The sequence below is a fragment of the Mobula birostris genome, chromosome 11, assembly GCF_030028105.1.
Source record: "Mobula birostris isolate sMobBir1 chromosome 11, sMobBir1.hap1, whole genome shotgun sequence".
NCBI classification, from domain to species: domain Eukaryota; kingdom Metazoa; phylum Chordata; class Chondrichthyes; order Myliobatiformes; family Myliobatidae; genus Mobula; species Mobula birostris.
In genome coordinates, this window is record NC_092380.1 from 91,370,926 (window position 1) to 91,396,917 (window position 25,992).

General features: G+C 41.1%; 1 protein-coding gene across 1 annotated transcript; it reads right to left on the reverse strand.

Annotated features, from left to right (window-relative positions):
* Positions 1-693: 693 nt before the first annotated feature.
* lin7c (lin-7 homolog C (C. elegans)) lies at positions 694-25,992 on the reverse strand. Its single transcript, XM_072272705.1, has 5 exons — positions 25,909-25,992; positions 17,792-17,910; positions 17,076-17,147; positions 14,210-14,419; positions 694-3,722 (listed from the first exon to the last, which is right to left on the reverse strand). Exons 1-5 carry the CDS (start codon positions 25,943-25,945, stop codon positions 3,561-3,563), a joined length of 600 nt encoding a protein of 199 aa, XP_072128806.1. The 5' UTR covers positions 25,946-25,992; the 3' UTR covers positions 694-3,560.

The window sequence follows — 25,992 nt, forward strand, 5'->3', positions numbered from 1 at the left end:
GTTAGTTTGCAGGGTGAGTCTGGTGAGGAAGGCAAATGCGATATTAGCATTCATTTCTAGAGGACTAAAATATAAAAGCAAGGACGTAACATTGAGGCTATGTCAGGCACTCACTGCAGTATTGTTAGCAGCTTGGGGCCATTATCTAAGAAAGGATGTGCTGATATTGGAAAGGGTTCAGACGAGGTTCACTGGAATGCTCCAGGAATGAAAGGGCTTACCATATGAGGATCAATTGATTTCTCTGGGCCTGTACTCACTGGAATTCAGGAGAATGGGGGGGGGGGCGGGGGGGCGGTGAGATCTCACTGAAACCTATCTAATGTTGAAAGGCCTCGGTAGAGTGGATGTTTCATAAGGTGGGGGAATCTAGGACCAGAGGGCATAGTTTCTGAACAGAGGGATGCCCACTTAGAACAGAAATGAGGAATGAGGGTGGTGAATCTGTGGAATTCATTGCCACAGATAGCTGTGGAGGCCAAGTCATTGGGTATGGTTAAGGCAGAGGTTGATAGATACTTGATTCGTCAGGTCATGAAGGGTTACAGGGAGAAGGCAGGAGATTGTGGCTGCGAGGGAAATGGATCAGCCATGATCAGCAGACTCAGTGGGCCAAATAGGCCAATACTGCTCCTATATCTTATGATTATTGTATTATATTTTGCAAATATTTCAATGAAGTTTGGAAGAGCATACTGTTGCCTCTCATTTTATTTTGAATACAAATTGCAATATTCACAAGTAAAGGTAGACAAAGATAGGATTAAAAGATAAATCCATACAATAAATTTTAAACTGGTTAGAAATCAAACCCCTCAGTACACTATGTCTTTACCTTTGAAAAAATTCTAATATATACATACACACAAACAAAATACGGCATTATTCACACTTGGTTTGGCTTAAAAAGTCACTAAAAGCAATACATTTATCCTGCTCAATATAGGGAAATTTAGCATTAACATTAAATGCTGCAGTAAATTTATGCTATTAGTGTTACATATTTCAAGTTGCATTAATTTGGTCAACTTCAAAACATCAAGTACACTATTTAAATTAGAATGAAAGCCCATTTTATCTGCATGATTCACTCTTTACATTTGGTGTCAGAGATTTTGAAAGCATCCTCAAAAAGATCAACAAAATGCAAATAAAAGCATAACATCAGTGCATGGAGTAAATGAAGTCTTCATACAAAATTGGAACCAAGAAAACTTTAAAGATTGAGATGTAGCGTTCTGTAACCAAGTTAACATTTTATCAATATGACATTATTAGACATTGTTTAATACAAATATTGCACAAGAAATTGATTAAAAACTTTCAAAACCCACTATTTTTGACTTTTAACAAAAGTGTTTCTTTTGAATAAAGACAAGGAAAAAAGATTAGTTTAAAAAGAACTTCAACCACAAGTTTCAAGAGGGTTGATAATGATTATGAAATATATACTTTGTAAATAATTTAATATATAGACTACTGAATTTATGGAACTGCACTGTTGGGACACAAGAACAATTCACCAAACAATCCAGAGGTACATACGAGCAAAAGGTACTGGATACTGATGTTAATATTTAAGCCCATGTATAAAAATGGCACATTAGAGTACAGCATTATATGCCACAGCCACAGACAAGAGAGCATGCATTTCAAACAAGCAGAATTTTAAAAGTTTAAAACACTCTAGCTTTCTAATATACAAAATGAAGTAGTCTAGTTTATACTATTAAATATTTCTGTACTTTCATCTTGTGTGGAAATCACAAGTGTTGGTAATCAGTGTAGTACTAAGCAAGACAATAGGAACAGTGCTACCAAAACCTTGTTTTAAAAATGCACTCATTCAAACAATCCACATGGTGTTCCTGGCACCATAGAACATTTATATTAGGCTGAAATTCATTTTAGTCTTTATTGCATAATTAGTTATTGAATTAATTTCTTTTTTGCTTTTAACTGCAGGGCTACTAAATTGTCTGTTTTAGAATAAAGTTCGGTACAAAAATTATGATGCCCAAATACAAAATTTGTTCTGTAAAAACTAGTAGCAGAAGTGGTAGAAAACCTGAAGTAAGAAGTCAACTAACATAAGTTTCTGTGTATTCATTGCTGGTCTAAGAAAATTTAATAATGTCTTTCTATGGAGATAGAAGTAAAATTAGTGGATTGAGAAATTAAGAAATCCTGTAATTAATTTTATATAAAGGTCAGTTAAGACCGATTTAGATTTTTTCCATAGGCTCGCTGCACTACTAGGGTCAGGAGTGGTCAAGGTGGCAAGGATAGAAAGACAATTGCTTTGGGAGTCTGGAATTCTCTGAAAGGCATGCATATCAGATCCAAAGTCAAGTTAAGTAGCTCGACCTTCTTTCATTTGATAAATGTAGCCGAAATGCCAAAAATCGGATAATTAGCAATATGAGACACCAATATGTTTAATGTGGACTGTAACTGACTTATTATCATTGTCAACAACTTTATTGGAACTGCATAACAGCAATTCAGTTATTAAAAGAAATGTGATCTCTTCTAAGATCTACAGCAAAGAAGTTTGTTTGGAAAAATTACAAGACTGTAGATTCCAGAAAACAGAAAATGCTAGAAATATTCTAGGCAGATTGTTTCAGGTTGAGACACTTCAGAATTTTTTCCCAAGCATTTTCTGTTCTTACTCATCTGAAGAAATTAAGCTTAAAATGGGCAATTCTTAATTATGAGATTAAACCTAATCATTAGCAATGTCAACATCAAATGATCCTAAATCAAATATAGGCACCCAGTATCCTTTTATATTTTCCTCCCCATTTTGTTGGCAGCATAACTGACCAATGCTGAACTCATTGGGACATCCAAGTAGTACTGGAACAGCTCGAGTAACTTCCCAAATTACCATCTTCTAGCAGCCACATTATGCATTTACCATTTAGATATAGATGAATTTAGCAACTCTCTTGTTTCCACAGGTCAAAAAAAATTAGTGACCAGGTTCCAGATAAGGAGAATTTAAGTGGAAAATCGTAGCCTGTGTCCTATCCACTTCCTTTCAACACCCGTTGTTCAAAATTTGTCTAAGTACACCACAATGTTTATTCATTTCTAAACTGGCTGAATGCCCAGGTTGGTGCCCTCTTTCATTGATTCCATTATGGTTGTTATTCTATTACGGATTTATTGAGTATTCTCACAAGAAAATGAATCTCAGGATTGAATATGATGACATATATATACTTTGATTATATATTTACTTTGAACTTTAAACCAACAGCATACTGTCAATCTTTGCTTCAAGAAAGTATATGCAAATTGGGAAAAATGCAGGAACTCATTATGTTCATTGTAAAATGAGTATCTTAAATAATTAAAAGTATCTTCATTGAAAAGTTAATACTGGATTTTCACTGAGCAAAAATTTGTAGTGATACACTGTCAATGTGGATATAAGGTTTAATATGACGTTGCCTGATCATCTCATCTCATCTCACCACATGATGTTGCCTGATCATCTCATCTCACACATTTTGGAATAGTTGCATTAAATCAGTGAAGAATTAGAATAATTAATAGTTGATTTGCTGCCTGCGTTTCGCTGATCTCATTTTTTCAAACCTTGATTCCATTTCTTCCAGGACTTTTGGTGTGTATCTCACAACCAATTTAACAGTTCCATGGGCAGCTTTTAGGAGTTCGACTGCTTTTTCATGGTGTTCCCCTTCAACACTCTAAAAATAAGCATATGAAATTACTTTTTAGTATTAAACTGGATACTGTGGGATTATCATTTATACCTTTGAAGTACTACTTTGTCCCAGTTGGAAGTATTTGTGCACAAATCCAGAGATAACTGATAGATTCAATTCAGGACTTAGTGATATAATTAAATGACATTTTGCATATTATTGAAGCAATTCTGATTATTGGAGCAAATTCCACCTGTTCAAGTGGACTCTAAAATCCCAAAGTAATATTTGAAGGGAAGCAAAGATTATCAAGTCTACCTCAACAAAAATATGGACAACATATCTCAAAGGAACACAAGACCTTTGCCTATATATTGATAACATTTTAAAAATATTATTTGCAGTGGGACATGCTGGGACATTATTGCCATGAAAAATAAAACAATAAGTCCACGCTTTTTGAAAAAAAGTAAGTCTTGTTCAGGAAGGATCAGTAGAGCATAGCACAGTACAGGAACAGGCTCTTTGTACTGACCAATTAAATTAGTAATCAAATGGCCAACGAAACTAACCCCATCTGCCTATATAACGACCATAGCCTTCTATTTTTGCCACATTCATGTGCCTATCTGAATGTCGCCTAAAAGTCCCTAATGTACAACTTCTACCACCACTCCAGGCAGCACAGTCCATGCACCCACAACTCTCTGTGTAAAATACTCACCCCTCAGATCTCCTTCGAAATTATTCCCGCTCACCTTAAATGCATACCCTCTGATATTTAACATTTCAACCCTGGGAAAAAGATATTGTCTATACTATCCATGCATCTCACAATCTTATAGGTCTCTATCAGTTCTCCCCTCAGCCTCGCTACTCCGGAGAAATTAACCCAAATTTGTCCAACCTCTCGTAAACACAAAATAAGTTATTCAGTGTGAGAACCAGTTCCGCCAACCGGAGGAGGGTAGTGGTGGTGGGGAACTGGTGAGGTCTATTATCCAGGAAGTAGCAGAGGGCTTTGAGGCCTTCTTGATGGGGAATGTAAGTGTATAAGGATTGGACATCCACAGTAAAAATGTAGTGGTTGGGACCGGGGAATTGGAAGTTATTGAACAGGTGGAGGATGGAATTCTCCAACTTCCGGTAATTCCCTCCCCCTCCCTTTTTCCATATACCTTCAAAACAAAATAACTTCACCACTCCTTTCTCCTGTTCCAACCTCACTCCCTCTGAACGCACTGCCCTCCACTCTCTCCGCACTAATCCCAACCTCACCATCAAACCTGCCGACAAAGGTGGTGCCGTAGTAGTCTGGTGGACGGACTTCTACCTCACTGAGGCAAAACGGCAGCTCTCTGACACCTCTTCTTATTTACCACTGGAACAGGACCCCACCAAAAAACATCAGACCATTGTCTCCCGCACCATCACCGCCCTTATCAACTCCGGAGACCTTTCATCCTCTGCCTCTAAACTCATTATTCCCACACCCCGTACCGCTCGGTTTTACCTCCTCCCAAAGATACACAAGCCTGACTGTCCCAGTAGACCCATAGTTTCTGCCTGCTCCTGTCCCACCGAACTTGTATCTGCCTATCTGGACTCCATTTTGTCACCCATCGTTCAGTCCCTCCCCACCTACATCCGGGATACATCCCAAGCCCTCCACCTCTTCAATAACTTCCAATTCCCCGGTCCCAACCGCTACATTTTTACTATTAATGTCCAATCCTTATACACCTCCATTCCCCATCAAGAAGGCCTCAAAGCCCTCCGCTACTTCCTGGATAATAGACCTCACCAGTTCCCCACCACCACTACCCTCCTCCAGTTGGCGGAACTGGTTCTCACACTTAATAACTTCTCTTTTGGCTCTTCGCACTTTCTTCAGACTAAGGGTGTAGCTATGGGAACTCACATGGGACCCAGCTACGCCTGCCTCTTTGTTGGTTATGTGGACCAGTCTGTGCTCCAAACCTATTCTGGTACTGCTCCCCAACTTTTCCTTCAGTACATTGACGACTACATTGGTGCTGCTTCCTGCACCCATGCTGAGCTTGTCAATTTCATCGACTTTACTTCAAACTTCCACCCAGCCCTCAAATTCACTTCCTCTATCTCGGACACTTCTCTCCCCTTTCTCGATGTCTTGGTCTCCACCTCTGGAGACAGACTGTCCATTGACATCTTCTACAAGCCCACTGACTCTCATAACTGCCTCAACTATACCTCTTTCCACCCCGTCACATGCAAAAATGCCATTCCCTATTCCCAGTTCCTCTGTCTCCGCCACATCTGCTCTGAGGATGAGGCTTTCCGTTCCAGGACATCTCAAATGTCCTCTTTCTTTAAGGATCATGGTTTCCCTTCTACCATCATCAATGATGCCCTCACCCGCATCTCCTCCATTTCCCACACTTCGGCCCTCACCCCATCCTCCCGCAAACACAACAGGGACAGAGTTCCCCTTGTCCTTACCTACCACCCCACCAGCCTCCGGATCCAGCACATTGTCCTCCGCAACTTCCGCCACCTTCAACAGGACCCCACCACTAAGCACATCTTTCCCTGTCCGCTTTCCGCAGGGATCGGTCCCTCCGCGACTCCCTTATCCGCACATCCATCCCCACTGATCTCCAACCCGGCACTTATCCCTGTAAGTGTAAGTGCTACACCTGTCCCTACACCTCATCTCTTGCAACCATCCAGGGCCCCAAACAGTCCTTCCAGGTGAGATAACACTTCACTTGTGAGTCTGTTGGGGGCATCTATTGCATCCGGTGCTCCCAGTGCGGCCTCCTCTACATCGGTGAAACCCAACGCAGATTGGGGGACCGCTTCGTCGAACACCTCCATTCCGTCCGCCACAACAGACAGGATCTCCCGGTAGCCACCCACTTCAACTCTGCTTCCCATTCCCATTCAGATGTGTCCATACATGGCCTCCTCTACTGCCATGATGAGGCTAAACTCAGGTTGGAGGAGCAACACCTCAGATACCGTCTAGGTAGTCTCCAGCCCCTTGGTATGAACGGAGAATTCTTCAACTTCCGGTAATCCCCTCCCCCTCCCTTCCTCTATCCCTATTTCACTCTACCCCCTCCCCCAGCTCCCTCATGGTTCCGCCTCCTTCTTCTACTACCCATTGTTTTCAGGGCTGTGACGTCAATGTTTCCCCTCCCCCACCCCTTTGTCTTTCAAATTACTGGTCTTTCAACTGAAGCTACAAGCATTCTTCAAATCCTTCCCTATCTTCATTCTTCAGTCCTGACGAAGAGTTCCAGCCCGAAACGTCGACTCATTGTTTCTAACTGATGCTGCCTGACCTGCTGAGTTCATCCAGCGTACTGAAAGTGTTGCTTTGTCCAACCTCTCGTTCCTGCTGCTGACTGTAAGGAGTTTGTACGTTCTCCATGACTGCGTGGGTTTCCTCTGGGTGCTCCAGTTACCTCCCACAGTCCAAAGACGTACTGGTTGGTAGGAAGGTTGGTCACTGTAAATTGTCCTGTGACTAAGCTAGGGTTAAATCAGGGATTGCTGGGCGGTGTGGCTTGAAGGGCCAGAAAGGCCTATTTTGCGCTGTGTCTCAGCAAATAAAAAAAGTAAAGAGCACATGCACTCTAATCTAAATAGCATCCTGGTAAACCTCTTCTGCTCCTTCTCCAAAGCCTCAAGATCCTTCTTATAATAGGGCAGCCAGATTTGTATGCAATACCTTAGATGTGGCCTAACTAGAGTTTTATAAAGCTGCAACATAATTTTCTGGCTTTTGAACTCAATGCCTTGAATAATAAAGGCAAGCATTCCATATGCCTTCAAAACTACCCTATCAATCTTTCTAGCATATTGCTCCAAATATGCACAACAGTAAAACAAATGCCATTGGGAAGGATTATCCTGTATTTGCCAGCCACTCACACCAACCAAGCCTGAAAAGAGAGGATCAAATTTGCAGGCTCCACGATGCAACCAGGCAACAGAGGCTAGACCCAGGAGACCCAGAAAACTAAGGTGGCCTCTGGCAGCTCACAACTGTCAAAGGCTTTTGGAAATGTCTAATAGAAAGTAAGCCGATAGCATTAACACTTTAAAGCGCTAGCAATCAGCAAACAGCTTTCAATTCCCATTGCTGTCTGTAAGGCATTTGTACTTTCCCCTCCCCCACCCCCTGTGACTGTGTGGGTTTCCTCTGGGTGCTCTGTTTTCCTCCCACATTGCAAAGACATACGGGTTAGGGTTGGTAAAGTTATGGGCATACTATTTTGGCACTGGAACCACAATGACACTTGTGAGCTTTCTCAAGCACATCCTCCTACTGTGTTGTTTGTTGAACCAAAAAACGCACTACACTGTATGCTTTGATGTACGTGACAAATAAAGGTGATTGTTAAAAAAATCTTTTTACATTTAAAATCATCTTCTAGCAATTAAAAACATTAATATAAATAGGCACTTGCATCCATGGGTTGACACTATTCAATGAATGGGCTGTTGCAATTTCTATGCTGGCTCTTCCTTCTTCCCCACCTTTACAGGCAAGGATATTCTTCTTTTAGCCGGGGAATCTTCCTTGCCACTCTTCCATAAACATCTTTTTTTAGAGATTGTGGAACCATGAACTTCATCTCCAGTTGCAGCCTCTGACTTCTGCAGCTCACTGAGAGTGACTATTGGTGTCACAGTAGCCTCTCTTACAAATACCATTCTTCTCCCAGGATCTAGTTTAAAGGGGCAGCCTGACCTAGGTAGCGCACCTGTGGTTTCATATCTTTTTTCCACTTTTTCTACAATGGACTGCACTGGGCTTTGAGGTATGCTCAGTGCCTTCGAGATTTGCGCTTCTCCATTATCATTTCCCTGATTGGTCTTGAATGCTTGGTGGGGTTGGTCTGGTCTTCATTTAGATTTGGTCTGTTGAAAATCTACCATACCATTGGACCTTACAGAGAGAGGAGGTATTTATTCCTATGAATTCATTGATAACAGGCAATTCCCCCAATTTTCTACATCAACAAATTGAGTGAGTTGGTAAGGTAATATATTGCATCTGAGAAAAGTTAGTGTAGTGATTTCAAAGGGGACAAATACTTCTTCAGCCTCACAATTTTGGTTTTTAATTTTTAGTAAACTGTTGACAGATATTGGAATTTTTCTTTTGATTTGTCACGATTCACAATGTTTTGTAGATGAGCTCAAAAATCCTACTTCAATATATTTTAAATTTAGAAGACGAGACCGTACCGTAAAATGTGAAAAGCAATTGTAGGGCTGAATACCTTTTCAAGGCACTCTATATTAGGTAGCAAAGAAAAATGTTTAACATTTCTAATCGAAGCCTGAGCTAGCCCAGAAAACTCTGGACACTTCCCTCCTTCCAGAATCATGTCTGAATATCCCAACTTGACCTAAGGGAATTTAAATTTCAGGTAAATAAATAAATCTTGTATAGAAGGTTAGTATCAACAGCTAACCATGAAATTACTGGATTGTACAAAAATGCTCTTTTTCTTCAGGTCAAAACAGATGTGTCAACTAGTCTGGTCTACCCTTGGCTCCATACCCACCAATGTAGTTGACTCTCAACCTCTCTGAAATGGCTTAGCAAACCACACGGGGACTAATTAGGGATGGGCAATAAATGCCAGCTTTGTTGGCAATTTGCACATCTCATGAATAAAAAGTGGACAAAAATCCTTGCATCAACACAGTATTCACTCTTTGAAAATTCTAGAAAAAAATGAGGACAACTAATGTTTTAGGCATTGACTTAAAAATAGAACATACTGCCAAATAATTGTGTAAACTTTAAAGAAACAGAGCATAACATTAATTCTCTCCCTTCCCTCTTACAGTGGTACATATTTTGGAACATTCAAAAGTAGCAGAAAGCAGAATTTTTCATTTCTTAATACAAAACCACTAAAGCTGAGTAAGTGGTAGTAGTGATAACCATCAGCAATAAAAATAACACACAGCTCTTTCAATCTGTATACATAAACATGAGGATAATCTTATATATCTAATTTAGTGCATCAGTTTCTCTAAGATAAGCAAATCCAAGTTAATTTCTCAGGGTCATTAGATTTTGGTGCTGCATTCAAGTGGTTCACAGTATGCTCTCAGAACTTTTCACTCAGAATTGGCACTAATTTTACACTAAACTGAATTCACTCAGGGGAACTGTATGCTAAACAGCCTGTCCTACAACAACACAGTATGGAACTGATTGTAAGTGTAACCCTGAGGTTCGGCCAGCAGGTGTTTGTCTAAGGGAAGACAGCTTCTGGCCCAGTCAAACAGAAATCTCACTTGTGTGGATGTGGTGTGATGTGTTGCCCCGTTACAAATCCGAACTGCAATATACCTGGATGTAGCTTCATTTCAAGTATAGTTGTAACTATGAACCAGATGTCCAATATGTTGACTCCACCTGCTCTTCTTGCTGATCTCGAGCCCGTCTAGCAAGGTCCGATTAAACCTCTCAGGCTGGGGATCACCTTGCGGATGATAGGGAGTGGTCCTTGACTTCTCGACTCCAAGCATGCCCAGTAACTCATGGATGAGCCTGCTCTCGAAATCCCATCCCTGATCACTATGTATTTGCCTGGGAAGGCCATAATAAATGAAATACTTCTCCCAGAACACTTTGGCCACTGTAGACGCCCTCTGGTCCTTGGTAAGAAAAGCCTGCGCATAGCTGGGGTAGTGGTCCATGATGACTAAGACTTTCGCCGTGTTGCTGGCATTGCTGGCACAGGTTGCACTATTCTTCAACCTCCGACTTAATCTGGGGCCAGTAAGACCGGTCTCTGAGCAATCCGTAGGTCTTCTCCACCCTCAAATGCCCAAAATCATCATGAAGTGACTTAAACGCATTCCTCCAATACTTCTCTGGCAGAACTAGCTGGCACCGCTGAGGTCGGTCCAGGGGTGATGTGACCCGGTATAAGATCTGGTTCCGCAACTCCAACCAAGGCCACTCCTTCCCCTCACTCCTCAGAAACGATCGAACCCTGTCTTTGAAGATTCCACCCCAGCCTGCTCCGCTATGTTCTCCTTCTCCCTGACAGTATGCCATAGCCCTGGCTCACCTGGGGCACCGACAGAACCGGGCAGTTCCACCGCCGTTACACCATTGCTAGCCTGAAGTAAAACAAGGTCTGAGCAAACCTCTGCGCAACAACCTCAACTTTGCCAACAGCTTTAACTGTACTCAAATATCGAATTAACAATTCATCCGGGGTACGAATATCCACCCCACTCAACATGCATTGGTTACCAGTAACCCCACGGAGGCACACCACCGCTCCACCCCAGCAGCATCCATACCAGCAGACTTAAACACACAACCCACTGGTTCAATGCTCAGGGCAATCACACAGCATCCAAGAGAATCAATCCTTGAACGATACCCCTACAATTGTAACCCTGAGGTTCGGCCAGCATGTGTTTGTCTAGCATAAGACAGCCTCTGGCCCAGCCAGACTATGAAATCTCGTTTGTGTGGATGCTGCATGATGCGTTGCCCGGTTACAAATCCGAACCGCAAAATATCAGACAGTAGACCATATGCAATTAAACGACTGAACTTTATAAATCTTAATCCGACTATAGGGTTTGTAAAGAAAATAAAAAGAAAAAGGGCCCATTTTAATGAAACAGTCTAATGTGCATGATGGAGCTCATGGATTCATCCATCTGTCCCCCATCGACATTCTCCAAGCGTCAGTGACCTTCGGACCCTTGCTCCTACTCCACGCCGTCCGGCATTCTACCAACTCTCTCCACTCGCGTCCTTCCTCTCCATCTCTCGCCAACAAAAGACCGCGAAATCCCTGCTCCCACACCCACAAGCAAGAACAACATGCTTCTCATTGGCTAACATACATTCCAAAGCTCCCATGATCTCTAGTCATAACCCAAACATTGCTGCTACAGAGAAACCATTACCTTAGCAGTGAAACAGTACAGAGAGGCCATTACATTAGCAGTGTGTTACACAAGAAAAAAACTTCACTCCTAAATGGTCACTCAAATGATTAAACATAATAGCAGCTACACTGTGCCTTGAATCAGTACCAAAGTCATAACTTGTATTTTTTCCCAATCCACCATAGCAGTGCCATGAAATGGTAAATTATCCTAAATTTTAAGTGTTGGCGTTTTTTTTAAAATCGACCATGGAGCAACAATGCATGGACCCATTGTGCACATAAATGGATTTTCCAATTTTGGTTCAAAGAATCACTTATGTACAGAACCTCATTGGGAAGGCTTTTTGTGTCTTGAAGTGAACCAACACAAAGAAATGGTTACAATCCATTCAAGAAAATTGTAATTTTTTGAAGAAATAAATGCCTATACAGAATGTTCACATCAGTGCATGTTTTAAAACAAGTTCAACAGATTAAGTATTCAAGAACACAATTGCATAATAATAGCTGACTATTCAAAAATCAAATACTGTAGATGTTGGAAGCCTGATTTTTTTCCCCCAGCATTAATTTATTATTCAGCATTTGTCTAATACTGTACTCGTGTAGAAATATCAAATTGACAACCATTCTTGTCCAATGATGTTATTTTAAATTTCATTCTTAAAATGTTCAAAGATTGTGCAAATGTGAAAGCATTTTTGTATGAACTAAAATTTAACTGAATGACAAGAAATAGAAAAAGTGTTTACATCCACTCTTTCCAATTATCACCTGTTACTGCCCCATTTTCTAAAACGGTTTTAACACATCAATACCTCACCACAGTTCCTCTCATTACTTTGCACTTAAATTGCAATTATAGCTTTCCAATAGCTAATAAACCATAATTATCTGTTTCTCTATTTAATTTCCCCTCCAGGAACCTGGTTCCTTTGCTTTAGGGGCAGAGTCACTGTCTTTATGAGTGAGAGCAGTATTATAATTAGTCCATACCATGCCCACATGATATCAATCTGGTTTTCTATTTTACAAAATTAGGCAAATATGGTAAATGTTGGTTTGAAGCTTCTGCCTATGATTTAACACTTAAGTATCTTAAAATGGATCTGTGAATAAAAAATACATGAAAAACCCAAATAAAAATAAATATCAGCCAAAAAACATATAGTTTGCAACCACGGTGCCACATCTGCACCCAATACATTTTCTTACGCGATAACGTGCGTCATCATTAATTTGAAGAGCAGTTGTTGGACCACTTGGACAGCTCAAAATATTGAAATGCAAGAATCAATAATGCAAAACTCCCCCCTTGCTATTTTGAAAGAACACTTCTGAAGAGACCCTTATGGTTTTCCATGCTGAATTTCAGAAATCCAAAAAATTTTGTTCTTTCGGATACAAATATTTCCTTACACAGGAACACTATGCCGGGGGGCGGGGGCCGGGTCAGCATAGCTAAACGAGTTACTGCCCCAAAGCATCAAAGGCTTGTGTTCAATTCTGACCTCGGATGTTTGCACATTCTCCCTGTGACTGCAAGGGATTCCTCCAATATCCTAAAAGTGTGCAGTTCAGTGGGCAAACTGGCCATGGTGTGTAAGAGAAGTACAGAATCTAGAGGGTGAATGATAGAAATGATGCGAGAGTAATGTGGGATAGGGTAGGATTAGTGTAAAAATAAGTCGTGGATGGTTACCACACACTTGCTGGACTGAAGGGCACATTTCTATGCTATATATGTTATATAACTAATAAAAACGAAGTCAGTAACAAATTTAGATTCCCTATAAGGTTTAAAAACATTTTAATTTAGCAATCATTGATGGTTCAATGTTGTTGAAATAAATTACAGTATCTTAACTCTGCTTTTGTTTCCAAATCGCTAAGCACAGAAAGCATTTGGCACTGTACTGTAGATATTAGTAAAAGAGATATTAATTATCTCTATTTCAATAGACATTATCCACTCATGCATGCCTTCAGAATGGTGCAAAAGATAAATATTAACACAGGTGATTAGGGATTCAGGAAGAAATGGAAAAGGAGAAACATCTAAATATGACATTGATGAAATAAAAAAGGAACTTGCTTATAGTCAGAGGTATGTCAATACATGCACTTCTCTGTCAATTTTTTAATCTCCTGATTTTGAAGAAGCTGGTTCTTAGAAAAGCTTAATACTCTTTAAACCAGAACGTCTACAAAGAGTCAAACTTATGACAATAGTTTCTAATTATTCTGTTTCAACCCTTTAAGATAAATGCTTTCGAGAAGGGTATACGGGTATTGATTACCAAGAACTCTTCTTTTTTCTCTCTCAAAGATGCACAGGTCAACTGTAACTGCTAAATTGGTTGTTCAGTTTAATTAGCCATTGTTTTACTGAGGAAATGAACAAAAACATTTGCTGATTATATACCCAGTGCTCCCTCTGCACACAACTTTTCAGCAGATTTCTTTAAAGTGCAGATTTAAACATGTTTCTAGCTGCAATTCAAGTAAAAAAAAAAACACTTGGGATGCATAGAGAATGTGAAAAGATACGATACAAACTCAAGTTCTTTCAAGTATGCACTATATACCTACCACACCATTTACTGATAAGAGTTGATCTCCACGTTTCAGCCCTCCATGTCGATCAGCAATGCCAGCAGGAATTATGCGTGAGATGTAAATGGGAGAGTTTTGCTCTTTTCCTCCCATTATATTGAATCCTAGACCTTCATCTGTTTTGGGCAATTCCACAACTCTTGGATGTGAATGACCTTCACTGGCAGCAAATGCTGCCACTGTTGCCTGATGAAAGAATTTACTTATTTATAATCACATTAAATACTACAAAACTCAGACCTCTACACTATAAGCATCACGCACTTTCTCGTTACATACAATACACACAAGGTTAAAAAAGTAAAGAGTTCTTTTTCAGTCACACTCTACACACCCTGTTCCCCCAGCAACAACACTTTAACTCTTCGCAGTCACTTTCCATGCTTGCCCTCCCCCTTTGCCCCTACTTAGCTTATTTCAATAATCCACAGCCTTTCAAGATATATATTCAAAGATTGGATTTAGTCTCTCAAAGAATAGTGCTATAGCACTTCTGTGTTTTTATTTTATAATAAACACACTGATGAATTTAATTTTAAATGTGAAGTTTCATATTCAGCCTCTTCTTTTGTATTTCGAAAAGTACCCAAAATTTCTATTGTTAAACACTGAAAATATTATTTGTGTGTGGCTTTCTTTTAAAGGGCTTCTGTTAGCTGTCAGAACCAATTTTCAAAATAGATTTCAGAGCAATTTCAATTAATTCGTTGCTTTCAGCAAAATATTACGGAATCTAGATTCTCAGGCAGCTGTCTGAAGTAGTTTTCCCGAGGAAATAACAAATAGATTCATCATTAGATGTGCACCATATGCCAGTGGCTTCATAATTACAGATGCACATCTCCCATTCAATTACGTACAGGAGTTACAAGCTACCCATTTCTAAATATTCAGTGTCACATTTAATAGAGCTGCTGCCTCACATCACCAGTGGTCCACCTTCAATCCTGATTTCTGGAGCTACCTGTGTGAACTGTATACATTCCCCTTGTGTCCACACAGGTTTACCCCCGGTGCATGCTTTTTCTCTCACATCCCAAATATGTGCTGGTTCGCCGGGTAATCGTCTACCTGCTGAACGGTGTCTACGCCCACCTGGACAAGCCAGCGAGCACTGTGAGGGTCATGTCTTTTGACTTCTCCGGTGCGTTCAACACCATCCGCCCTGCTCTGCTGGGGGAGAAGCTGACAGCGATGCAGGTGGATGCTTCCCTGGTATCATGGATTCTTGATTACCTGACTGGCAGACCACAGTACGTGTGGTTGCAACACTGTGTGTCTGACAGAGTGATCAGCAGCACTGGGGCTCCACAGGGGACTGTCTTGTCTCCCTTCCTCTTCACCATTTACACCTCGGACTTCAACTACTGCACAGAATCTTGTCATCTTCAGAAGTTTTCGGAAGACTCTGCCATAGTTGGATGCATCAGGAAGGGAGGTGAGGCTGAGTACAGGGCTACGGTAGGAAACTTTGTCACACGGTGTGAGCAGAATTATCTGCAGCTTAATGTGAAAAAGACTAAGGAGCTGGTGGTGGACCTGAGGAGGGCTAAGGCACCGGTGACCCCTATTTCCATCAAGGGGGTCAGTGTGGACATGGTGGAGGATTACAAATACCTGGGGATACGGATTGACAATAAACTGGACTGGTCAAAGAACACTGAGGCTGTCTACAAGAAGGGCCAGAGCCGTCTCTATTTCTTGAGGAGACTGAGGTCCTTTAAAATCTGCCAGACGATGCTGAGGATGTTCTACGAGTCTGTCATGGCCAGTGCTATCATGTTTGCTGTTGTGTGCTGGGGCAGCAGACACCAACAGAATCAACAAACTCATTGGTAAGGCCAGTGATGTTGTGGGGATGGAACTGGACTCTCTGACCATGGTGTCTGAAAAGAGGATGCTGTCCAAGTTGCACGCCATCTTCGACAATGTCTCCCATCCACTACATAATGTGGGCACAGGAGTACATTCAGCCAGAGACTCATTCCACCGAGATGCAACACAGAGCATCATAGGAAGTCTTTCCTGCCTGTGGCTATCAAACTTTACAACTCCTCCCTTGGAGGGTCAGACACCCTGAGCCAATAGGCTGGTCCTGGGCTTATTTCCATCTGGCATACTTTACCTATTATTATTTAATTATTTATGGTTTTATACTGCTATATTTATACTCTATTCTTGGTTGGTGCAACTGTAACGAACCCCAATTTCCCTCGGGATCAATAAAGTATGACTATGACTAATTGTTACAGTAAAATGTTTCTAGGATAGGTAGGTGGTAGAAACTAGGAGACATTGACGGAAGTGTGGAGAAAATGAAGAAAACATGAAATATTAAGCTCTTTCTGGGAAATGCATCCTGTAACTGAACTCAAAGGCCTTTTACTCCAGACCACATTTAACAGCCTTGTTTCCAGCAACAATTAGTTAACTTTCCTCCACTAAAAGTGAATAATGACCAAAAACTTATGCTTTAATCCTAATGTAGCAAACCAAATTTGCAAAGGAAGAAAACTACTATGAAAGCCACCCATCTGTTGTTAAAAAGGGTTTTAGTAATGCCTGGGAAACAGAACCTGACACATATTTTTGGCTTGGAATTGGCAACTCCAGTTCACATGTGCTCATTTACAAATGACATAAAGGCATCTAATGACTGGCAGTACATATGACTGTGGTAATGCCCACATCCTTAGATTAAATGTGGTGTTTTTGCAGCACAAACTTAGAGATACTGGTTCTCCATGATTAATTATGTAAATATTGTCAAATACTATATAAAATTCTAATTGCTTTCAATAAAATAAAATTCCAATAATTGAATCAAAAGACGCTTTCTTACCTTTGCAGTGGCATTGGCTCTCACCTCTGGACTACTGTTAATATCCACAGTCTCATAAACATGCTCATAAACCTGCAGGCAAAATATTGGATATTACTGCCAAGACTATGACTACAGACAAGTGAAGGGCTTTTGGCAAGTGGAGAAGGTGAAATTGAAATCAAGATCAGATCAGTTGACCAGACTGAAGAATTGTACAGCGTGCTCCTTTTTCTTCTTAATATAATCTTGTTTTTTTAAAAAGTAAAAATTGGACAAGATAGGCTGCCAACCAATTATAAAGCAGAACATTTGCAATTTAATCTATAGCTTCCACTGGGAAATAATAAATTGTCTGATTCTTATGAGCCAGATCTTACACACCCATGTAACTGTTATCAAATTAGAATCTGGTTTAATATTACTGAGAAATGTTGTGAAATTTATGGACAAAGGATGGAATTATTAATTGTGTATGAAAATATTTGCATTTAGGGCACTTTAAAAATTATTTTATGTATATAATTGAGGTTAAAATAAGAAAGTTAGTTTATTTAATCATGTACCAAGCCTTTAAAATTAAGCAACAGTACAATATGCTATACTGCTTTTGCATTGCCAATATGATTTTTGTAAAATATTGGTCTGTAAAAATACATGGGCCTAATTAACTTCAGTAACTTTCAAAGAAATGGATTATATATGATACAACAGGGAGAAAATGTTCAAATACATACTTCCCGCACAGCAATGCAGAATTCACTCTGAAGCACTCTCTGCAAAGCTTGTAGTTTCTGGGGTGGTACCTCTCCACTCCTTTGCAACTTCTCCAGTAACTCAATAGCTCGAGTCACATCTGAAAAGCAGACAGATTTAGGTACAGTCAAGCTGAATCAAAAATAATTATTTTGCTAATTATTACAATAACATTACACCACCAAAACCATTCTAAACTCCTGATTACTGGTGTTTACTGTAGTTTTATGACACAATGTTCCAAATAATTAGAAAGTTCTGAGTATTGTTGCAATCGTACTTTCGAAACATATCCCCACACAGGAAAATAAAGGCTATAACGTGTTTGATAATTACTTCTTAAAGATTAAACTTCTTAAAAATCCAGCAGATTTCACAGTGCTAACATAAAGACTTCTATAGTGTCTTTATTACTTCATATCTGTCATCAATTTATGCATTTAAACACATCTTCAACTTGCAAATATTCGTGCAATTTAAAGTTGCATAATGCAACATAAATGAATTATACAAAATCATCTAATTATTTCAAAGTGAGAACAATTCTCCTTGAAACATGAAAATGGTTATAGTACTTCACAGGACAGATATTTACAGGCATCACTTATTCTCTTTGTTTTTGCAGTTATAGGGATCTTCATTCATAACACAGTATAAACTGGGAACACCATTTGATCTTATTTTTAAATTATTTTATAATCTTAATTCAGTAAGTCTCCTCAGAATTAGAAACTTCACAGTTAATTTAACATAGTCTATCTTCAATAGTTAGTAATAACAGACCAGTTAACATATATTCATTCACCTACAGCCCTTAATGTGTTCCTACAAGTACCTGGGGGTGCACCTGGATGACAGACTTGAGTGGAGCACCAATATAGAGGCTGTGTACAAGAAGGGCCAGAGTCACCTCTACTTCCTGAGCAGACTGAGATCCTTTGGAGGATACAGGCCTCTCCTTCACATGTTCTACCAGTCTGTTGTCACCAGCACAGCCTTCAATGTGGTGGTGTGCTGAGGCAACAGCATCAACACATGTGATGTCAACAGGCTCAATAAACTGAGGCTGGCTCTGTTATAGGCGTCAAACTGGACACACTGGAGGCTGTGGTAGAACAAAGGACCCTATGGAAAATCCTGGCTATTCTGGACAATGTTTCTCACCCTCTGCATGCTACCTTGGCTGAACAGAGGAGCACTTTTAGCAATAGACTAAGACAACTGTGCTGCTCCAGAGAGCGCAGTATGAGGTCATTCTTACCCTTGACCATTAGGCTCTATAATGAGTCAACCTATAGCCAGGGAAGTGATGACCCCCTCCTGTTAAGACTGTTTGAGGTAACTTACTTTTTTATTCTTTCTTACTTCTCTTCAGATACAGGTGTCCCCCGCTTTTCGAACGTTCGCTTTACGAAACCTCACTGTTACGGAAGACCTATATTAGTACCGCTTTCACTAACAGAAGGTGTTTTCACTGTTACGAGAAAAGCAGCGCGCGCCCCGAGCAGCTGCTCTCCTCCGGATTTGGAACTGCATTCTCACCGGCATTGCTTAAACACGTGCCTGTGAGCAGCCGTCTGTAAGATGAGTTCTGAGGTATCGGAAAAGCTTGAAAGAGCTCATAAGGGTGTTACACTTAGCGTAAAACTAGACATAATTAAGTGTTTTGATCGTGGTGAACGAAGTAAGGATAAAGTGAGTTTGGCTTGTGGAAGCTGACGAAGATTATGTTGGAGAGGTTTTGGCATCCCATGACCAAGAACTGATAGATGAAGAGCTGATGCAATTGGAAGAGGAAAGGATAACAATTGAAACCGAATGAGTAATGATAAAGTTTGACTTTAATTTTGAAAGGGTACGTCCCTTTAGGGGATATTTGCAGGATGGTCTGAGTGCTTACAAAGAACTGTATGATAGAAAAATGCGCGAGGCTCAGCAGTCAAGCAAGCTGTCCACATCAGCCAACGAACCTCGACCTTCGACATTGAGGCGGGCAGTCATAGAAGATGAGCTGCCTGCTCTAATGGAAACAGACGACGAGATGACACCCCAGTGTCCCACCACCCCAACACCCAGGCTGCGGACAGATACCGATTCGCGGAGAATGCAGCGGTAGCTGGGAGACACACAGAACATCTTTAAGAAAAAAGCCGAAATAAACATGCTAATTAATTAAGTGTCGCCCGGCACGTAATTGTCGGCCCAGATCAGAGGCGATGCAATCGGCAATCGTTTCTGATCTGGGCCGACATTTACGTGCTGGGTGGCACCTAATTAATTAGCATGTTTGTTTCGGCTTTTTTCTTAAAGATGCGCTGGATGCACCCTGGCTACCGCTGGACCCCTGCATGCTTCGCGGATCGGTATCGGTTCGCTGCCCGGAGGGTGGGGGCCACTGCACCACCCCAACCTCCGACGACTCAGTCTAACACACCACCATCAGTGTGCTCCGCGCTTTCCCAATTCCGGTAAGTGATACTACACTGTACATACATTATTTCTACTTTATATCGGATGTGTATTTTTACGTGTTATTTGGTATGATTTGGCAGCTTCATAGCCTAAAGGTTACTGGAGTGCGCTTGCGCCGTGTTTTTGCCAACAGCACTTGCGTGAGATTTTAACTACGGAGATCTGTGCAGGCAATCGTTGCAGAGAAGTATTTCTACTTTATATAGGTTGTGTATTTATCATATCATTCCTGCTTTTACTATATGTTACTGTTATTTTAGGTTTTATGTGTTATTTGGCATGATTTGGTAGGTTATTTTTGGGTCTGCGAACGCTCACAAAATTTTCCCATATAAATAAATGGTAATTGCTTCTTCGCTTTACGACATTCCGGTGTACGAATCGTTTCATAGGAATGCTCTACCTTCGGATGGTGGGGGAAACCTGAATTTGTATATTTGCATATCTGTCCACTTGTAATGCTACTCACTGTAATTTCCCTTGGGTTCAATAAGGTATTCATCTATCTATAAGAATTCTTTGATATATACATTCAGTGGCACTTTATTATGAACTTCCTGGACTAATAAAGTGGCCACTGAATACATTTGTGGTGTTCTGCTGCTGTCGCCATTCCACTTCAAGGCTTGCCATGTTGTGCATTCAGAGATGCTCTTTTGCATACCGCTGTTGTAACACATGGGTATTTGAGTACTGTCGTCTTCCTGCCATTTTGAACCAGTCTGGCTATTCTCCTCTGACCTCCCTCATTGACGTGGTGTTTTCACACATAGAACTGCCATACACCAGATCTTTTTCACACCATTCACTGTAAACACTAGAGACTGTTGTGCATGAAAATTCCAGGAGACCAGTAGTTTCTGAGATACTCAAACCACTCTGTCATGTACGAACATCCAATGCATGGTCAGAGTCATTTAGATCACATTTCTTCCTCATTGTGATGTTTGGTCTGAACAACTGAACCACTTGACCATCTCTGCATGCTTTTATCTATTGAGCTGCTGCCACGTGATTGACTTAGATATCTGCATTAACGAGCAGATGTACAGGCGTACCTAAAAAGTAGCCGGGGGTGTATACAACAAAGGAATAGTTATTGTAACTTTTGTTATCTATACCTACAGCAAAGTTCCACACTGAGCAAAACAAAAATCAAATAATTTTGTTAAATAAGGCTGCTGAAATAAAAGATTAACTACTATACAAATGAGTTCCCTGTTCATTTGGGAAAAATATCTTGAATACAAGAAACTAGACAAAATCAGTTTAAAGATAAATGGCACTTCTGACAGACTCTATGCTGATATATGCAGTTTATTTTTGAAATTTTGATACAAGCTTGCATGCAAACATTTTCCTTTCTCAAGGCATACATAAAATGCGGTTGTCTTCCTCCCTGGTCACAATGCCTTTTGTCCGTCCTTCAAAAACTCTATTTCATTTCGTTCTTCTCTGATGCTTCAAATCCAACAATTTCACCAAAAGAACTTGTTTCCTTAGACCCATTCCAAAAATCACCAGGTCATAAAACTACCTCCTTCTTGAAAAGGAGACTGCATCATCAGTTCTCATCACCACTTCCAACACTCCTGGTCAGGTTTCTTCACTTCACTTCACCGAAGATTCCTTCCACAATCGCTCTTCCAAAGTGTAACGGTTAACATCATGTTAAACTTCAATGACATAACCATCCTTCTCAGCAACTTTCGACGTCAACTACTGCAACTGCAAATATCTGATTCTCTTTGTTCCAAGAGACCTTCTGACAGCCTACCCTTCAGAGTCTTCACCTGTACTCCTAAAACTGTAAGCTAATTCCAAGAAGGAACATTAAAGAAGTCATGCTTTACTATCTGGGCCGAAGGGCCTGTACTGTGCTGTACTATGATGGCTAACAGCCTGCCCAATCTATTTTGTAAGGTTAAGCATTCATTATGCCACGGTCTGTAAGCAACATTCACAACCAAGGAGACTGCGGACACAGCTCAGCACATCATGAAATCCAGTCACCTCCCCATGGACTCTTATTTCTCTTCTCGCTGCCTCAGCAAAGCAGCAAGCATTATCAAAGTTGCTGCCTGATCTGCTGCGTTCCTCCAACGTTTAGCATGCGGCTGAACATACTCAAAGACCCCGCCCACCTGACATTCCCACTTCTGTTGGGTACAAGATATACAAGATGGATCTGTTGTTTGTTATCTATATTAATAACCTGGATCAGCAAATTTAACGACGACGCCAAGATTTGGGGTGTAGTGGACAGCTAGGAAGGCTATCAAAGCTTGCAGTGGGATCTGGACCAGCTGGAAAAATGGCAGATGGAATTTAATGTGGTCAGGTGTGAGAAGTTGCACTTTGGGAGGATCATCTGGGTTAGGTCTTACAAGGTGAGCGGCAGGGCACTGAGGAGTGCGGTAGAACAGAGGAGTCTGGGAATACAGATCTATAATTCCTTGAAATTGGAAGTGGAGTCAGAGGTAGACAGGGTCCTAAAGAAAGCTTTTAGCACACTGGCCTTCATAAATCAATGTATTGAGTACACCAGTTGGGCTGTTACGATGAAATTGTGTAAGACATTGGTGAGGCTTAATTTGGAGTATTGTTAGCAGTTTTGGTCACCTACCTACAGGAAGGATGTGGATAAAATTGAAAGAGTGCAGAGAAAATTGACAATGATATTGCTGGGACTTAAGGACCTGAAGTTTGAAAAGGTTAGAGCTTTATTCCCCAGGACATAGAAGACTGAGGGGAGATTTGACAGAGGTATACAAAAGTATGAGGGGTACAGATGGAGCAAGTGCACGCAGGCTTTTTGCACTGATGTTGGGAGAGACTATAACTAAAGGTCACGGGTTAAGGGTGAAAGGTGAAAAGATTAAGGGAAAACTCCTTCACTCAGAAGGCGCTAAAAGTGTGGAATGAGCTGCCAGCGCTAGTGGTGGATGCGGGGTCGATTTCAACGTTTAAGAGAAACATGGATGGGAAGTGTATGGAGGGCTTTGGTCCAGGAACAGGTCGATGGGACTAGGCAGACTAATGGTTTGGCACAGACTAGATGGGCTGAAGGGCATGTTTCTGTGCTGTAGTGTTCCGTCTCTAAAGCATCATGCTCAAGAATAAGCTTCTACCCCACTATTAAGATAATACAAGTGTCCCCTGCTTTTCAAACGTTCGCTTTACGAAACCTTGCTGTTACGAAAGACCTACATTAGTTCCCTGTTTTCGCTAATAGAAGCTGTTTTCACCGTTATGAAAAAAGGTAGCACGCACCCCGAGCAGCCAAGCTCCCTCCCCGGAACTGCATTCTAACCTGCATTGCTTAAGCACGTGCCTGTGAGCAGCCGTTAGCAAGATGAGTTCTAAGGTATCGGAAAAGCCTAAAAGAGCTCGTAAGGGTGTTACACTTAGCGTAAAACTAGACATAATTAAGCATTTCAATCATGGTGAACGAAGTAAGGACAAAGTGAGTTTGGCTTGTGGAAGTTGATGAAGATGATGCTGAAGAGGTTTTGGCATCCCAAGACCAAGAAATGGTAGATGAAGAGCTGACGCAATTGGAAGAGGAAAGGATAACAATCGAAACTGAATGCAGTAGCGAACGGATCGAAAGTGAAGTCATCCAGGAACTGAACGTGAAGCAACTGTGTGAGATTTTCGTTGCAATTGACAACAATGATTGCAGAAAAGTATGACTTTAATTTTGAAAGGGTACATAGGTTTAGGGCAAATTTGCAGGATGGGTTGAGTGCTTACAAAGAACTGTATGATAGAAAAATGTGCGAAGCTAAGCAGTCAAGCATACTGTCATTTTTCAAGCCTTCCACATCAGCCACAGCAGATGACGAACCTTGACCTTCGACATCGAGGCAGGCAGACATCGAAGATGACCTGCCTACCCTGATGGAAACAGACGACGATGAGATGACACCCCAATGTCCCAACACCCCATTCCCTGGGCCGCGGACCGATACATTGCCGTGGAGAATGTAGCGGTAGCCAGGATGCACTCAGCACATCTTTAAGAAAAAAGCCAAAATAAACAAGCTAATTAATTAGGTGCCGCTTGGCATGTAAATGTCGGCCCAGATCAGAGGCGACGCACAATTGCCTCTGTACACTGTACATACATTATTTCTACTTTATATAGGCTGTCTATTTTTATGTGTTATTTGGTATGATTTGGCAGTTTCATAGCTTAAAGGTTACCGGAGAGAGTGTTTCTGCTGAGAGCGCTTGCGTGAGATTTTTGCTACAAAGAACAGTGTGGCAATGACTGTAGAAAAGTCTTTCTACTTTATATAGGCTGTGTATTTATCATATCATTCCTGCTTTTACTGTATGTTACTGTTATTTTAGGTTTTATGTGTTATTTGGCATGACTTGGTAGGTTATTTTTTGGGTCTCGAATGCTCACAGATTTTTCCCATATAAATAAATGGTAATTGCTTCTTCACTTTACGACATTCCGGCTTACGAACCGTTTCATAGGAACGCTCTACCTTCGGATGGCAGGGGAAACCTGTAGTTCCTTAGCCAGGTAAGATGGACAATCTACTTTGTTGTGACCTTGGACATTATTGTTAACATGCACTTCATTTTCTCTGAAGCTGTTACACTTCATTCCGCAATGTAAATGTTTTATTTCAATGCACTATGTAATGATTTGATCTGTATGAAACAGTACGCAAGAGAAGATTTTTCACTGCACCTCAGTGCATGAGACAATAGTACACTAATTCCAATAGCTAAGTAAAAGAAACCAAGGTAAATAGGTAAAATCAAAGCTCTCCCCACACTGAATTATTAGGTGCATATACATAAGACCATAAGATATAGGAGCAGAAGTAGGCCATTCGGCCCTTCGAGTCTCCTCCGCCATTCAATCATGGCTGATCCAATTCTTCCAGTCATCCCCACTCCCCTGCTTTCTCCCCTTACCCTTTCATGCCATTGCTAATCAATAACCTATCTATCTCTGCCTTAAATGCACCCAAAGTCTTGGCCCGCACAGCCGCTCATGGCAACAAATTCCACAGATGTACACTGGGCAGCTTTCTCTAGTATTGACTGCATTTGACCAGCAGGTTTTTTAATCATCTCACATTTTTTCCCAAGAAAGCTCACTGTATTCAGAGGATACTGTACTGCGTTCACCAGCAACTTTGATGTGTGTTGCTGCATTACCAATGATGGCATTCCTTTCAGCGATTCATTCACATGTTTGCCTTGCAATATATAATACCCTAGTAAGATCAGAGAGCTCTCGGAGTTTTGGCCAAGATACCTTGCTCAGGGCTCGCTGGTTCGTGGAACGATGCCGAGTCAGAACAGACACACTAATCCTATATGAAACACATCTACACCTTAACGGCTACTAGATACGCGGAGCTAACTAAATTACGCGACTTTTGTTTATCTGGTTGTTCGTAGTCGATCCCCAACGAGATAAAATAAACAACTAACAGGTCAGACTTCCGGGTGGCCGTCAACCGCCTCCCACCACTCGGTGCAAAGCTGCCACCATTAGACCGGCGTGCGGCCGATGGCTCCCAGTTATACACTACTGGGGAGCCAGTAACAGATTAGGGGGTGCATTCCATTCTCGGTCACCGCTCTGACCCACCTCTGTCCAGCCGGATCGGTTCCATCACCAGCGCCATTCCAAACACTTCGAGTCGGACGCCAACACCGGAAATGACGCAACTCG

Bases quoted from the DNA above. Each gene is read 5' to 3' on its own strand.
- lin7c (XM_072272705.1), bottom strand. From the start codon at position 25,945: ATGGCGCTGGTGATGGAACCGATCCGGCTGGACAGAG. The intron at 17,911-25,908 runs GTGGGTCAGAGC...TCTGCTTTTCAG, and splicing joins ACCGATCCGGCTGGACAGAG to ATGTGACTCGAGCTATTGAG. The intron at 17,148-17,791 runs GTATGTATTTGA...TTTTGCCTGCAG, and splicing joins TCTGCATTGCTGTGCGGGAA to GTTTATGAGCATGTTTATGA.